The sequence below is a fragment of the Lonchura striata genome, chromosome 3 (genome assembly GCF_046129695.1).
Source record: "Lonchura striata isolate bLonStr1 chromosome 3, bLonStr1.mat, whole genome shotgun sequence".
In the NCBI taxonomy this organism is placed as follows: Eukaryota; Metazoa; Chordata; class Aves; order Passeriformes; family Estrildidae; genus Lonchura; species Lonchura striata.
The window spans coordinates 29,008,680-29,026,171 of NC_134605.1; the positions used below are offsets into that span (position 1 = coordinate 29,008,680).

Here is a 17,492-nt window from a genome sequence, read left to right on the forward strand (position 1 = left end):
ATTTATGAAAAATGCTAAAATAATTTTGATAAAGACTAAATCTCACAGGAATAGTATGAAGAGTATCTTGCTTCATTATAAAGGATACAAAAATATAAGGTAAATTTTAAGATCAAACAGCAAGAATTTAAGTACTAAAAAATTAACTTTTTAACTGGTGGAGTGCAATCACTAATACTTTTTGACACCTGGAAATGTGAAGATAGTGGAAACTGTATAGGTTTGGTCTTGTATTCCTGGATACTCCTTAATTACTAGTCATCTAACTAATACCCTGGTTGAGTTATTCCTTTATTAAGTAGTCAATGCAGTAAGTCAGAGACTGTTCTGATGTCCCCAGTGTTATCAGCATAGAGTTATATCAAATAAATTAGAAACTGTAATGGAAATAGAGAGGCATAGAAGTGAGTCAGACATACTAGCAGTGCCTAACTTACCCTTGCTAATATCTGCTATATAAAAATCACAAGGTATTTCTGTCACAACACACATTGCAGCTGAGACAGCCACAATGCACAGAATATCACCATACAATTGTAGAAAGCTCCAACCCATGCAGAATAACACCACACCACTTCAGAAGACTGCAAGCATCTACTCTTCTTGTTCTTTAGCCCAGCCTTTTATACCCCTGATATTCATGTATTGCACCTGTGTGCTCTTTGTTCCCTTTGTTGATTGGTCAGTGCACCTGGGCACTCCATGGCTCATTGCTTTCAATGTTGCTCACCTACTTTTCACAGCTGTACCCATTGGGGATGAGGCTTGGCCACAACTCCATTCCCAATTACCACAAAATGTGTACCTACATATTTCTAGTTTCAAAGTGTTTCTCTGGATTTGACCTTTATCGTGGTCCACTGCTAAATTAAAAAATAATTTTCCTGAATTTCTAAGAGTTAATGTATGCATGACTCTTGGTGCTCTGAAGGCAGTGCTAATCACTGGAAAAGACATGGGGTTTTGGCTTTTATAAAATTAGACTTACCTCAGGAATATCCTGCTTGTGTGATGTAGATACAGGTACCAACTCCTACAAAGTTTGGTGAAGTATTGGTCATATAGGAGTATAAATAATAGCAGTGGCTTCTGAAGAAATCTGAATGACAGACTTGTCACAGCAATGCAGTTACACTCACATTTTCAAAAATCAGAAGAAACATCAATATACTTAAAACAGCACTTTGTACATTCCATACATTTAATTTTCAGTATTTGTGTCCACAGAAACACACTTATATACTGCTGCAAAATGTTCTTCCAGACTATCAAAAATAATGTATTAGTTTAAATATTAAGAATAGATATGGTCAGTGAATGAGATTACTGAATAAGAAAACAGTGGGTCATGGTATAAATTATGAATATTCTGACCAAAATTTGATTACAGCTGACCAAAATCTAGAGGCAGAAACAGATGGTGTAGATGAAGAAAATTATTCTATGGAATTAACAAATCTTTCAAGTTAAAACTTAGCTGAAATATTACCTTCCTGAAACAAGCTCATTTCTGTCAGTGGTTTTGTGAGGTTTAGAAACCTGGGCAGAAAACAAATCCTCCCCTTCCTGCCATTTGCAAGTTATTTTCCATAGTTTTTGTTAATTCTTAGCCACTGTCACATAAAACCTCATCACACAGCCAAGCTCCAAGCTTCTCATGTATCATCACCTAAGAAGAAAAAGTTCTGTAAAAAGTGAGTATCTTGAGGTACCAGCAGATCAATGGCTCCCAATTAAGGTGTCTGCTCTAAATCAGCAGGAAAGAAGTGCCTTCCCTTGTCTCACTGGCTTGGATTACCTCTAAAAATCACAGTAAAAGGGCAAGGGCAGGAAAGAAAGGGAGGAAAGAAGGGACACCAAGGGAGGAAAGAAAAATGCACACAGTGAATGCACTCTCTAAGCCAGTTCTGGACACGTTCTTCTTTACATTATCAGAGAAAAACCTTCATGAGTTAAGTCTTCTCTTATAGAGACTAATTTAATCTCATATTTCAAGTACTTACCTTTTCTTGATAATATGTTAAATATTAGTGTTTTGCTGACATGGTGTTCCTTTGTCAGTTTAGGCACCACAATACTTTCTCACAACTTAAACAGCAGTAACTTGAAGGGCAAATCAGCATTAAAACATTCAGAGAGTAACATTGTTTAGTTATTTTGAAAAACCATAACAAACTGTGTTAATTTAGGAATTTGAATGCTTATTACAATATCCTGGAGGTATAGAGGATTCCTGGGAGCGAAGTCTTGAATTGAGATCTTGAATTCCTATAGATTATAACAGCTGGGAGGAATGATTTGTGGTTCAAGTAATTAACTGCACTTCTTTAGATGTTTGAAGAGCCAGCTGTAAACAAATTAACTGTAAGAATACTATCCCATGTATGACCAGGACATGAAAGTACTTCATAAATATTATTGGAGTGTGCAGAGACAAAAAAAAATAGTTTTCTGAACACATAGGAGATTGCTGCTGTCACAAAACATAGATTATTTCCATAAATTAACTGGAAAGCTCTATGAAAACTAACATTCACTGTAACCTAAAAAGAGTGAGCTAATGCATAGTATTGAGGAAAGAGAATGGAACAAACCCCTAGACAGGCTCAGAGAAGATGGGAAATGGGGACTGGACTGTTGACAAACAAGAAAAAGATGATCTCAAGAATCTGATGCAATATATGATATAGCTGAGATAACAATACACTGCTAATTTCTATTTTTGCTATTATAATGGCTGGAGAATAAAATCATCTTCAGTGTAAGTTGTGTAACTCAGCACATTAATTAGTACTTTCACTGCTGTTTCCCATTTCCCTTGTAAATGTGTCAGTGTACATCTTCCACCTGTGGAGACATTCAAGGTTACACACTGCTTCTCCATTGTAATTAAGCTAAAAGGCTTGACCAGGAAAAAAACACGTAGGAATGAACACATGTAGTTCTTGTGCTGGTTTTTGGATATGAACGCTTTTCCCCTCTGCCCCTGCAGTGAGTATACTGGACATGGCAGGGGAAAAAGCCAGGGCAACTGGTGTCCAAAGGGTTATTCCATAAACATGATGTCATGTTCAGCACCAAAGACTTCAGGAAAGAAGTAGGATAAGGGACATTTGTTCTCAATGAATCTGTCTTACCAAGTAACCATTATCTGTGCTGAGGCTCTTCCCAGAAAGCAGCTAAACATCTCCCTGACAGTGGGAAGCAGAAAGTAAATTCCTTAATTAAATTTTCTTGTGTGTGCAGCTTTGCTTCACTTATTAAACTGTCTTCATCTTGGTCCCCTTGTTTTCAGCTTCTGATCTTGCAATTCTTTGCCCCAGTGTGCTTGGGCAGGGCAGGGCAAACTACTGGGTACTTAGTTGATGATCAATCCACCACAAGTTCTAACATCTATATTGTGATTACTTGGGGAAAAATCTTTTGCAATTGCAAAGTCAGATTTTTTTTCCTTTTTTTTGCAGAAGTAGTTCTGTGGCACAACTTCTAAAAATACATAAAAACAGTAAAAAATATCAAACACTAGCAGGTTTCTTTTATTTAAATCTAAGTAAATCTATAGAGGAGAGATGATGCCATTGAGGCAGGATGGTACGAAAGAACTCCAGAAGGCTTGAGAGTAAAACTCCAATTTATTTCAAATACATTGCTCTTTTATAGAGAGCATCATCCAGACCAATTCTATTGGCCCCAAAGTAAAAACACACCATTGGTGTGCAGTGAGTGACGCACAGTGGCAGAACTTATCTATAAACTGTGAACAACAAGGGAGATAAAGAATTATTTACATTCTTTCTCAACTGTTTCCCAGGCTCCTGCCTGGATAGAAACTTTCCGTTTTCTCTCTGACTGAACTGAGAATATCCAGAGAGAAGAAATATATTACTTAATTGCATTTGGAGATCACACTTTTTTGTTAGTCTGCTCATGATATAGTTAGTCTGTATATTGTTATTCTTGTATACCATGGACTTTCTGCAAAAGGATATCCTGGGATGGTGACCTCCAACAGAAAGCCATAGGACTCCAGCAGGAGGAAGGGCCTTTTATCATCTCAACAGATGTCCAGGATTGTGTCAAGTAGTAGCTGCACTTTGCCACAGCAGATGCATTTGAACACTTTTGAATGGCAAAGGGAAAAACAGTCCAGTCATGAGGTGTAAGTGAAAAACTGTGTTGCCAAATAAAGGTATCTGAAGGAAGAAGCTTTTTGGAGATTATTAAAGAGATAGTGCATATCTTGTTTAGTATTGCATAAATAGAATTATTTTAATACTAATTATGTCTGGAAAACTCATGGTTAGGATATTCTTCTTCTGTGATATATCATCATAGAATAATGCTGTGAGGGTCATTTCAAGGATTGCAACCCACACTTTAGAGCTACAAGGAAATGCAGAAAAAATAATTATACTTGTAAATAATCTTGTTTTCTAATTTAAAAATAAAATCCATATTTAGTAGTTGAAACTGTTCTACTTCTGTTCCCACACAGCTCAACTGGACAGAAAACATATTGGCCTCCACCAGAGGCCAGACACAAACATTACTGGTGTAGTTTTGCTGAATCTAGATAGTTTAACAAGAACAAGTGAGTTCTGAGAAAGCGCAAGAAAAAAATATGGATCAAATATATTTTTCTGTCATATAGTTTCCTGTAGACTCACAGAAAATAAGGTGTGTATCATGCAGAATCTAGGAATTTAAATTTGCATCTAGGATATTTTAAATGTTGTTGTCATCATACGTCACTGAAACACAAGCTAAAAGTTCTACATATGAAGGAATGTAAAAAAGCAAAGTTTTTCTTTTTTTAAGGTTTAATAACATTTTATTTGATATTATTAAAGTAAATATCCATTTAAAGTAATATAATGCATACTTCAAAGGCTACAAGCAATGAACTTATTTGGAAAGGTTTACTTTAAAACTATCAACAAACAGCCAAGGTAAACTTAATTTGCTAAAAGCAGAGAAAAAAATCAGTAAGCCAAGACTGAAATGCAATTTCTAGTATAATGACAAGTAGCCACCAAATAAAGAGCAGTAGAAGAATTACACATTTAATTTGTTACAGGTGCCACATACTCTTCTGCTGTAGTAGGAAAAACAGCTTACTTGATGTCACAGAGAAGAGCCACTCCTCTCAGAATCCAGTGGTCTGGAGACTTTGCTGTCTTTAAAAATACCTCTGTAATAAAGTTCAAATCTGTCCTCTTGGGCTTCTTGTAAAGAGGACAAACATAGAGCTTGGGATCCCTAGGTCTGGTTGAATCAACAGCAAACATATGGAGCACAGGCAGCTGGACAAAAAGAATCTTTGGTGAAGACTCAACAAGTATGCTTCTTCGTTTGTCCCAGCCTGCACCTTCCAAGTAGAGCCCGTAGATATAAACTCCTTCCTGTGTGAAGAGTAAACAGATACATCACAACATATAAAGCACAATACTTTTCTTAAACTATTAAAAAAGATGTATGTTTTATAGTAAAAAATATCTGATATTGAATCTCTTCGAACAATTTCATTTTAAACTATAATCCTTTTTCAGAAGGTAATGCTACTGAAATGGAGGGCAACAAAAGTTGTTTAATACTACAAAGTTTCATGTAAAGTTTACTATAAATTCCAAAAATTAACAGTAGTACAATGAAACTGTTCTTTTAATTAAATATTTTTCTAACTTAATTAAAATCTTCATACTTAGTATTTGGCTTCTATGCTGAGCAAAAATGTTAAGGTGAAGACAATAGTAACTTTTTCCTCTATCAATCTAAAATGACTCAATGATGCATAATATAAGCTAAATATCAAAATTAATACTGAAACATCTTTGCATGTCATACATACAGAAGGAGATGATGTGATTTCATCTTTGGTTAGCTTTAGCACATCATTATGTATTGCAACTTTATCTAAAGCCCAGTCTTTATGTGCTCGAGTTGCTTCTTGCTTCATTGCTGTCAGGAACCCTTGAGAAAATAAGCCAGACATTTAGTATTTATCTCACATTATAAAGTAAAATCTTGCTCAGTTATTAGCATGGTTCTGCACTGAACTTACAGACAGATAATCAGAGTTATATTGAAAAGGAATATACTGACTTATGATAGCAAACTTTGCTTTGGGACCAAAATAGGAACAAGTGACAAAAGTGGCATAGTGTGCATTACACCAAGAAAAATATTTTTTACTGGCATGTACTTTTTTCTTCTATTAAATCACTCTATTAAGAAATATTTGGTCAGGACACTGACTTGCAAATTATCATAACACAGTCAACTACAGAATCCATGATAAAGGCATCTTTCGAGAAAGAATTTCAAGGTAAGCAAGTTATCCATTGTGTGAGTTGACGTTTATGTAAAGGAAACTTAGCTAAAAGATGGGGATGTTTTAAATGAAAAAAGTAGAATGAATTTCATTGATGGAAAACAGAAAATATGTGTCTGAATATGATGATAAAATAACTATGTGTGTGTGAGGAATCTAGTCAATGCAGTGCCTATGAAGAATGAAAAACGTAGTTTTGTTAGGGGAAAAATGGTTGTCAGGTAGAAATTAAGGTAGAGGATGACATAACAGCAGCAAGTTAGGTGATTTTTTGAGTATTGTTTCGAACAGACTTTACAGAAATTTGAAAAAAGAAAGGTTTGAGATGCGAACGGATGAATAGTTTAAGCACATATGACTGAGCAGCTAAGAGGCTTGAATGTGTTATAAAGGAAAAAGCTACAGAAACACTAGCACCAAATACCTGGTTGTTTCTGTATGTGTCAGAAAATAACAACGAAGAAATCAAAAACTTAATATCTGCTATTTTAAGCTACGAGATGAAGAACTGCTTGGAATTTGGAGTCATAGAGATCAAGATTAAGAAAGAGAGGTTAACATAGAGAACTGCATACTTAATAGTGAATTTCCTGGTGAGCAGTATTAAAAATACAGTCTGATATTACAAATATACTCGCCTCGCCCCCACCCACAGCACACATTTTGCACTTAGCAAACCTCTCTCTAGCTGACAGACTACTTTTGGGTTTTTTTAACACAGAGGTGGAAGCAATAATAAAGCTCAAGACCATCTGTATCTCAGGTGTGTTGTCTATTAGGCTAAATGTTTTAGTTTGTCAAAAGAATTTGGTCCATTATCTTCTTTTATACCACTGTGAGTGACGCTTTTGAATCATCAGAGATCAGTATACTTATTAGCTGTGCCACTTAGTATATAAATGATGTTTTTACTGGCATCCCAGTACTATATTTTAATAATAGATTGGATGTATTCCACACACCTCAGTTGTTTCTGAAAGTGATTCTAAAATAGAATTTGATACTAGTACTTTTTACAGTTCTGGCAGTAGGAAGGCCAGTAAGAACTGAAGCATCACAAAGCAAAGGTAATGCATATAATCTCTGAAATTCTTGAATGTTAATTTTAATTAAAACAAAAATAAAACCACAAAAAAATCCTCATAGCTGTCACACAGAATTTTCTTGTGAGAATTTTGTATGTATAGTTGTATAGGCTGAAGGAGATTCTCCTAGGAACACACGCCTCATAAAGTAATGGGGTTTTTCACTCATGGAGATGGTTAAAATTTGTTTTTCTTCCTCTTTCCTCTAAATGGTAAAAATATCAAGCTATAGCAGATAATGATAGATAATGTTTACAGCATACCTTTGATGGATTTGAAGAAACTGTTCATTAAATAACCTCTGAAATGGATACATCATAAAACTATATTTTGATTATTCTTTGTGAAAGACAAAGAACTGCTATAAATTCTGGTACTATTCTATTCATAGAATCATAGAACAGCCCACGTTGGAAGAGACATGGGATGTTCATCTGGTCCAACCTTTCATGGGAAAGGGAAGACTAGGTGAGATTATCTAGCACCGTCCAATTTGCATCTGGAAAACCTCTAGAAATCAGGACTCTACCATTTCTCTGATGAGGTTCTTCCAGTGAGTGATGCTGTTGCTATACTGTAAAAAGTAATTTTCTTGCTACTGTAACATCTTGCTCTAAATTAAAGCTCTTCCATACTCAAAACTTACAGTTTGGAAATAAGTTAAACAGCGTCAAACCAGAAAAAAATAGCATTTTCTATAAAAGCTGTATCACTATCATTAAGTATACTTTCTTTAGAAGTTGTATAATATGCTGCAATATGTCGGTAAGATTAAGTATTTTATTTATTAACCATATCTATTCCTTCTTGTAATATAAAACCTGTGGTTTTGTATCAGACTAAAAGATCAGAGAACCACAGAATCACACAGAATGGTTTGAGTTGAAAGACACCTTAAAATCATCAAGTTCCAACCTCTCTGCCATGGGCAGGGTCACATAAAAAAAGATTTAAAAAAAGAATATAGAATTCCCCTGTACCAAGTCCAATCCAACCTGGCCTTAACCCCTCACAGTAAAAAATTCTTCATAATATCAGTTCTAAACCTACCTATTTTCAGTTTAAATCTGTCCTCTTTTGTCCTGTCACTAAATACAGTCGTGAAAAGTCCCTCTCCAGCTCTCTTTTAGCCCTCTCTAGGTACTGGAAGATGTCATAAAGGTCACCCCCAGAGCCTTTTCCCCCAGGCTGAATGGCCCCAACTCTCTCTTCCTGCCTTCATAAAAGAGGTGCTCCAGCCCTCTGATGGTCTTCACAGCCCTTTGCTTCACTCACTCCAGCAGGTTCACATCCTTTCAGTGAGAGCCCCAGAGCTGGATGCAGCACTCCAGGTGGTGCTCTCACCAGAGCAGAGCAGAGCAGAGCAGAGCAGAGCAGAAGGGCAGTCACCTCCCTTGCTCTGCTGGCTATGCTCCATTCGATGCAGCCTAGGCTAAGGTTGACTTTCTGGGCTGTGAGTGCACATTGAACCCATTTTTCATCTTGGCTCCTGTGACACACTCTGGCAGTATAACAATTAAATTACTACTATTCAATACATAACTACTGAAGTCTTTTCAGTAGCCTTACCTTGTGGATTAAAGAATCCAGTTATCCAAAACACCTTTGGTCTTCCTTGAAATATCCAACTAGATAATTGAGCATTTCTCTCTAAAAGTTCAGTAAACCAGAAGCCAAGTGTGGAAGACTCCCAAGATACTCTTCTCCATACTTGAGGGATTCGAGCATCATACATGTTATCAAGTGCATCTCTTAAATTCTGAAAGAATTCAGTAATATTCAAAGTAAATAAATCAATTTAATAGTTTAAAACACGGTATTCCATATGTAGAAGTACTTTACTTGCCTCACTCATAACAATAGTTCCTTCTATGGCTAGTTTCAGATCATTCAAACTGGTGCGGACAACTGTGATCACCTTCTGCATGCGGTCAATTTCTTGACGAAGAAAAATATTCATAGAGTTAAGTGCTCCCATTTTAACTAAACGAGCCTTTACCTAAATTATAAAGCCACAGAAAGAATTTACTTAAGTCTAAATTTTTGAAATGCCATTGTAGTATGCAACATCTTAACTTCCTGTGTGTTCAGAAAAGTAAATATTAGATTTGTATATTATTCAACTAACATTTATCATCTAAAAACTGCTGCAGTTTTTACTTTTTGTCTGATACTACCCAATTACTCATGATTTTGCAAGAACAGGACTTTACTTAGAAGGCCCAGGAGACAGCTATCACAAAATGTCAAGACAGTTTTTTCTGTCTTCCCAAGTAGCTTTGGAAATCCAAGCATAATATCCCCAAGATATATCTGTGGACAATTGTTAGATGTCTTGTTTCTAGATGAAAAAATCTTCATACCAATTTATGCTGGTAGCAATGAGGGTGTTCGTTCCTTACTTGAATCTGCTACTATTTATATGATCTTTTGTACAATTCAGAGTTTCTTTTTTGGAATGTGTAGTGTGAAAACTCAACAGAGAGAACAGCAGGACAAGACTAAGGGCAGCTTGCCTCATGAGGTATGTAATCTGGAGGAAGTTTCTCTAGCATGTCTTCAGCCAGATGATAAACAACTGATTCACGAGTTTCTCCAGATCCTCCGCCACTTTCTTTAGGCTGAATGTTGGTAATAGTATCCAGAACATCAGCTGATGTATTTTTCTGGTATCTGAGAGGATGAGGAATAGTTACATAAGGATTTTTTCATAGTTAAAGATGACTTTGTAGAAAACACAAAAAACTGTGTGCCATGAAGTCAAATCAAAATTCACACAAAACTTTTTTCCTTTGCATCTTGCACCAACCATAATACACTGATCATGAAGGTTTGGTTTACCACAGTTTTAAAGAATATGAACTTCCCTCTTCCCTGTTATAAACTTGCTGTGTGTCTAATTCAGGGCTACGAACAAGGTCTGCAAGCTGAGATTGTGAGGTGGCAGAAAAACCTATGATAGTAGGGATTCTGAGGGAAAGGAAGGAAATGGCATATTCCCAATTAATGGCTTCTAAAGATCTATTTGTTGAGAAGACGCAATAAAAGGTTTGTAACAAGGAAGAATATTTGCCTCATTTAATTACTTCTTAAAAGTGTAATGCAGAAACAGGAAAAGGTAGAGGTATAACTCTGAAAGCTGCCCCTTTAATAATTAGTAAATCCATTCTGCTTTCAGATGTTCCAGAATTAATGATAAGGACTGCTAGATTCACATCACTGCAGGTAAAAAACTTCTACTCCATAGAGAAGCATGGGCAGTGCTAATGTAAATTAATGTTCTGACTCAATACAAAAATATTAATTAAATTTGTGTGGCATTGGATAATGAAAGACAGTAGACCACATCAGTCTTTCAGCTGAAGAATTATAGGAGTATTTTTGTTGGAGTGCTATCCAGTGACACAGAGCTATGAGAGGAAATAAGAAAGAAAGCTTGAAGTAATGAAGTGTGGGCAATGCCTACTTTTACCTTATGGAATCAGCTACATGAGGAGCATACACCAATGAGTGATGTACAACATACATTTAAATAGATTCAAAGCATAGATTTGCATGTCAGCATTACTTTTCAACTTTCATATGATACACATCCCCCTCTATTACTTTGTCAGACATAATTATACAAGACATGAAACAAAGGATAGAATGTGTGTACTCCTAAAGCACCTAAAAATGCTTTGTATACAGTGTTACAATAATAGAGAAGCTAGATACTGCAGTATTTCAGCAAAATAAATTTGTGAATGCAATTATAAAGACTATAAATCAGAAAAACAGAAGAAATACTACTAGGAATTTGCTTCTTGGAGAATATAATTTCTGCTTCTAAAACTAGGAATGGTGGGGGCTCTCAAGGTTTTTCATAACCCTTGACTTTAGACACAAAACTCTCAAGCTTTTTTTCAATTTATGGCTCCATTAAAAGAATAAAAGACTTATTCAAGACCACATATGAACAGAAAAGATAAAAATTTTCTTGGATTCATGGTTCTGTTGGTAATTTGGATGACATACTGGTGGTTGTAACCTTTTCTTTTTGTCTTGCTGATTTAACAAGTAGTCATTAGAGAGATGTGAACCTTTCTCTTCATACTGTAAGCACCATTCTTCCAATTCTGATGTCAGACTATTTTATGTAGAAGGTATAGGTTCCCTGATTATAACATCAATTAAATTATAATAAATTACAGAATTCAGAAAATGGTATTTCTAAATCTAAAAACCAAATAGAAACTATTTTTAAAAGAAGGCAGTACGCAAACTTTGGGGAAAAGGAGAAAATGGCTTTTGAAAAACAGCATCAAAGGAACAAAATCAAAGATTGGTAATATTTCTTTCTTCAATGACACAAACTAGGAACTTTTTGAAGAGGAACCTTCTGAAGAGGAGTTATGTGAGTCTTGCATAAATAACAATTACTGTTTGAACAAGACTTTTTTTGTAAATAAAAATAGAAAAGACAAAAATATGTATCTTGGTCTTTACATAATTAAAAGGTTTCGACTGTGGAAGTGAGGTTAAAATACCAAGAGAGAATTTCATTTACATACCACTGAGACATATTCAACATAAAAACCACTCTGCAACAAAATTTTTCTGGGCTTTGGGAAACCTCATTTTACTTTAGATTGCAAATAAAATGAAGTATAGATGCAAACAATAACAATAAAAGGATGGCTGTAGAGGAAGTACCATGTTCCTGAGAACAGAATCAGTTGCACATGATGGGTTGACCCTCATCACATGTAGATATTTATGGGTAGATGTCTCTGTAACAGCTTTTTGTCTTGATAGCCAAATTCAGCTCATGTATTTTAGATGTCTGCTTTGTGATGAGAGAAATTGCACTTTACAAGGATCTATTTTTCTCTATTACTGTTAAGGAAGTCTAGAGTAACCAGAAAGGAAGCTACAGCAACATTAAACAAATTTCATTTATAGTGTCAGTGTTGCTTAAACTATGTAAGATAAAGCACTCAGTATCTTTTATATATTTTTTTCCCCAAAGCAGTATTGTTTGGTGAATTGTGTCATAAGAAGAAAAAATATTTTTCTATGGATTCTGATTTACTCCAAAAAGCATTATTAAGAGTATTTTCTCAAGAGCTTGGATGTAACATACTATTATTATTTGATAGCTGGAATATGTGCCATCAGGGATTTTCTGTACTGGAAGTGAAAACTAAGAAAAAATGCATGTGACAGAACCATTGCCTCAGCTTTGTATGGAAGACAGCAATATCTATTGCAGCAGAGTGTTAAAAACCTTTCACTTATCAGCTTGCAATAGCTTAACAAAAATTTGGCTACATTTAAGGTTTCAGAAGAGAACTAATTGGGAAGGGGCTTTGGCAGAATATTGCCAGAATATTTCTTTCCTGCTCAGGTACCTATTAACTATGTGGCTTTGCAGAGCCTATGATTCATACAACAAGTTAAAATAATTCTCAATGACTTCAGGTGTTAATCCTAAAAGAAAGAATTGAAATTCATTGAAGCCTTACAATTGGAACCAACAGATTGAGCTTTTGGCTGAACTGAAAAACTGCCACAGTAAATTAGTAAGAGATAAGATTTTTCTTGTCCTCAGTAATAGTAACATGGAGAGGTCTTGGCTCTCTCAGGGTTTCAATTCTAGCAATTAGCCTTCTGCATACTCTGATATGACTTGGTAAGGTATTATAAGGAGAATTTGAATAGAATTTTATATTGGATGGGATGCTAATCCATTTGGTCTGTGTGTCAAAGATGAAATTCAGACACAGTAGCTGTGCATAGTTATTTATAACAGACCATGATAAGACATGGAAAAAAGCATGAAGCTATTGAACATTTTCCCCAAACTCTAAAGAAATACCTACAAGGCAAAATCTACAGGGAAAAAAGGGGCTAAAGTAACAGCTGTACGTGGAGGTATCAAGTGGAAGAAAAACTGAGCACTGAAGAGAAACCAGAGAGCTGTTCCTATTCACTAAAGCTCCTCCAACAGTATTAGTCTCAAGTTTCCTCCTGTAAATCAGCTCTCCTACAAGCCTAATTTTGGATCTATAGCATGTCTCTCTTCAAGACTTTGTTTAGTTCTCTGTTAAATCTTGGCTCTTCTTTCTTCTTTAATAATTTCTGGAAGGGAGGTCTTGCAAGTATCAGAGAATGACTTGAAACAGAATATAAGATTATTTTCTTCACAAGTGTATATTAACAGTGATATGTGCTAGCAGGACTTGACAATAAAATTGTACTCTTCTCACAGCATACTTAGAATACAGACCTCTTGACATGGCATCAGCCTCTCAGTTTTGAGACTGAAAAATTGTGAGCAATCATTGTTTCATCCAAAAATATTAGATGATATTAGGTTTTCACAGCAGGTCTGCATTTGAATAGCATTTGTTTTATTTAAAAGTTGAAGAATAGCTACAGGAAGAAATAATGAATGTGGAATGTGGTCATACTGCATATGAAAATGCAGTATTTCATGGAAGAACTGTTGAGAAATTCAGTGATAAAAATATGACCATGTTCCTATTCTTTCACAGGACATACAATATTAGAAAGAAATAAAGGGCAAGCTGTTACAGATTATTTGGAATGAAAGAGTGAGTTTAGTCAAAGATAAAATTTTAAGTGGAGTTAGTACTTGGTGCAGTTGAAAAGCCACTTTTGAATAATGGAAATGGCGAGACCAATTGCAATATAAGTTTGTAGTTGCATACAAAGGCATGCTTGCAAAACCAAATGATAGAGAATCATTTAACAAGTGTGCACAGAAAAATAAACTGCTTGAAACAGAAGGCTAATATTAGAAACTTTCTCTAGTTGAACTGTTTAGAGCAAACTGTCACAGAAGGCTAATATTAGAAACTTTCTCTAGTTGAACTGTTTAGAGCAAACTGTCACATGTTCATATTCAAGTTTCATAATGCTTCCAATTAAAAAAGTAAAATCATGAGGAGTAAGTAATGAGAGTTCCAACTGCTTTAAAAGGATGTGCAAAACGTAGCTGAAGACACTGCATTTATAACAATGTATATACACAGGAAGTGTTCCACTTCAACAGTGAAATTCACATGAATCCTAGGTTTCCAATGCAAAATATACTTTACTTAAACACTTGATAGGAATTTGTTTCCAAACACTAAAAGAAATGTTCTCCATTTTCAATATGTTGGACCTACTTACGTAATATCAGCATTGGGATGGAGACCAAACACCTCTGGGCTGTCCATGGCAGGAAGTAACTGGATGTATTCAAAGTACTGTTCCAGAGTTTTGCATACTGGAATTTTATACCCAGTGTAAAAGCAGAAAGCGCTGTCAAACATACTTTCATTAAACCATACCTGTGAAAAATCCATGGGGAAAAAAAGGAAAAAAACAATTATTTTGCTACTTAGAGGGCTTTTTAATCTCACTTTTACTCTTGAAGGACTAGAGTTCTTGTTTCAGCTATTGCATCTAATTTTACTTTAATACAACTGTAAATCATTAAGAATTATGTTTATTACATTTGACTTCTAACTGAGTCTTTTTAAGCTTCTGCTCCTCATCAAAGAGAAATCAAAGGAAGATCCTCACTGCCAATAATGATGTTTTGAAAAGTTTGTTTTACTTTGAAAACTGGTGAAGTGCACATCCAGCAGAAAGAAGGCCTTCTGATTTCTGTATTGCAGCTGCTAATAAAAATGACAAGTAACTGTATTTCCAAGGTCTCCTACCCTTGCAAAGCAATTAAGAAGACGTTTATCATAGTCATCTGTGACTCGGCCTCCATACTGTACTTCTCCAATCATATAGCGTACTGTGTTCCACGATATCCCCTGGATGCAAATACATTAAATACTCTAGTTATTATACATAAGAAGAATATTTTAATTGAAATATAATCTGAAGCTCATAATATTCTGAAATGCAAACTGAAAAAATAATATAATAATACTACTTTATTTTTAGCTTATTTACTGAGCTCAACTCTGTAATTTTATAGAAGAGTTGGGCTTGATCATGCTATTATAAATATAGAATCACATGATCATTTATGTTGGAAAATACCTTTAAGATCATTGCATCCAGTCTTTGACCCAACACCAATTTAGACCATGGCACTAAGCCATGTCCAGTTGTTTCTTGAACACCTACAGGCAAAGTGATTCCACGGCCTTCCTGGGCTGTCCATTCCAATGCTTGACAACTTTTTCCACTAAGAAAATCCTCCTGATATTCAACCTAAACCTTCCCTGGCATAGCTTGAGGCTGAGTCCTCTTGTCCTGGCACTGGTTGTGAAAAGAGGCTACACCCGCCTTTCAGGGAGGTGTAGTGACAAGGTCATCCCTGAGCCTCCTTTTCTCCAGGCTAAACACTCCAGTCCCTCAGCCATTCATCATATGCCTTGATCTCTAGAAGTAAAATCTCATAATATATTAAAAAAATATATAATATATTTAATTATTTCCTTTTTGACCTGGAATCACTCACAGCTGCTATTGTCTCTCCTTTTACCCCCCCCACTCCGCTCTCCCCATGCCACTCCTTCTCCCTGTTTTTCATTTTTATCTCTTGGCTGAGCACTGCTTCATAAGGAATGGCTATTCCCTGCTAAGCAGTAGAAAACAAAATGGTAGCTATAGAGAAGTTTGATTTGCTCTATCAAACTTGGTAAGAATTTTAGCTCCCTTTCGAAAACAGATAACATACAGACTCGTTAATTTTTGATATAGCAGTGAAAAAGAAAAACAAATTTTAATGTTCTTAATAAATACGCATTTTTACATGCATGACAGCACAAAAAATATTTCAGCTCGATTTTCTTGCAAAGAACCTCAACCTTTGATCATTAGAAGTGGCACTAAATGAATAGCAATGAGTAAATTATGATAAACATGAGGAAAAAGCAATTGCTGCTGCCATTCAAAGCATTAGAATGTACTATATAAAGACTTTAGCATTCACCTTCCTGATGTCAATTTTTTTTAGGTGATTTTGTATAAACTGAACACTGGCTGTAAAGTCTGCGGAGTTAAATTCATAGGGAATATTCCAACCCAAAGGTCCAAACTTGCGTCGCTCCTTAGGAATAAAATCAAAACCAAATATATTTATGAAACAACTTATAATTTTCTTTCCTTAATAAATTTCAATAATAACAATACCAGTGGAGTAAAGAGTTGAACTGGAGAAGAAAGGTAGTCTAGGAAATAGCTGTATGCCTCATACATATCAATAATACACTTAAGTTATACCATGGGTGATAAATATTTCTAGAAAAAGCTACAAAATAATTTATTTCTAACTTTAATAATCAATTTATAAGCCACAGGTTTGCAATGCCTCACTTACATGTGGATAATGAGATTTTTATATTAAGTAATTAAGTTAACATGGTACAGTTTTTCTCTTCTTTTTACATATACTGTCAACGAATGATAGTTTCAAATTTTCAAGCTCCTATATTTATGCTCAGTTTTCCAAAAAGTTCTATATTGCCACTTCTGTCTTATTGTTTCCCTATGTTTTTTAATGTACATTTTTTCAAAATTCATAACTTTATTTTAAGGTTGCCATAATTACATTATTCAAATATATTATTGGAAATAAAGTGATAATAGTTGTATTAACAGAAAAATAGTCAATTATGAAAATAAAAGAATAAATATTCTGTAGCCCAAACATTTTCAACATCTAGCACTATTAGATGTCTCACAATTATGTTAAAGCCACCTCAGTTAAATTGCTCAATTATTTTTTTAATAATGAAGAACAAATTAATCCAAGAAGTTAAGAACTAAATTTATGAATAGTGCTGACATTTATCAAATTAATAAATTAAATTTTTAAATTATCTAAGTGATAACATATTTATTAGATTTTATATTACCAAGTCACTAATCACTGACAGTCTTTGATACCTGAAATAACATTTAGGCACCCTAGCTACAATATTAAAAAAAAAAAACAAAAACCTAGAATGAAAAGAAAACCCCACCTTTTATTTTTCAAAATCAAATATTGTTTATAAGCACATGAGAGAGCATTAACCAAGAATATCATGCATAAAAGTGTAATGATTTCCTGCAAA

At 34.8% G+C, this 17,492-nt stretch overlaps 1 protein-coding gene across 1 annotated transcript in view; it reads right to left on the reverse strand.

Annotated features, from left to right (window-relative positions):
• Window positions 1–5,114: 5,114 nt before the first annotated feature.
• The window catches only part of DNAH8 (dynein axonemal heavy chain 8), a 118,508-nt gene continuing 106,130 nt past the window's right edge, over window positions 5,115–17,492 (reverse strand). The window contains exons 86-93 of the mRNA XM_077781753.1: window positions 16,367–16,483; window positions 15,135–15,236; window positions 14,599–14,759; window positions 9,933–10,089; window positions 9,263–9,415; window positions 8,986–9,175; window positions 5,849–5,970; window positions 5,115–5,402 (exon numbers count right to left, since the gene is read on the reverse strand). Coding sequence (XP_077637879.1) covers window positions 5,115–5,402; window positions 5,849–5,970; window positions 8,986–9,175; window positions 9,263–9,415; window positions 9,933–10,089; window positions 14,599–14,759; window positions 15,135–15,236; window positions 16,367–16,483 — 1,290 coding nt within the window. The remainder of the gene's footprint in view (window positions 5,403–5,848; window positions 5,971–8,985; window positions 9,176–9,262; window positions 9,416–9,932; window positions 10,090–14,598; window positions 14,760–15,134; window positions 15,237–16,366; window positions 16,484–17,492) is intronic.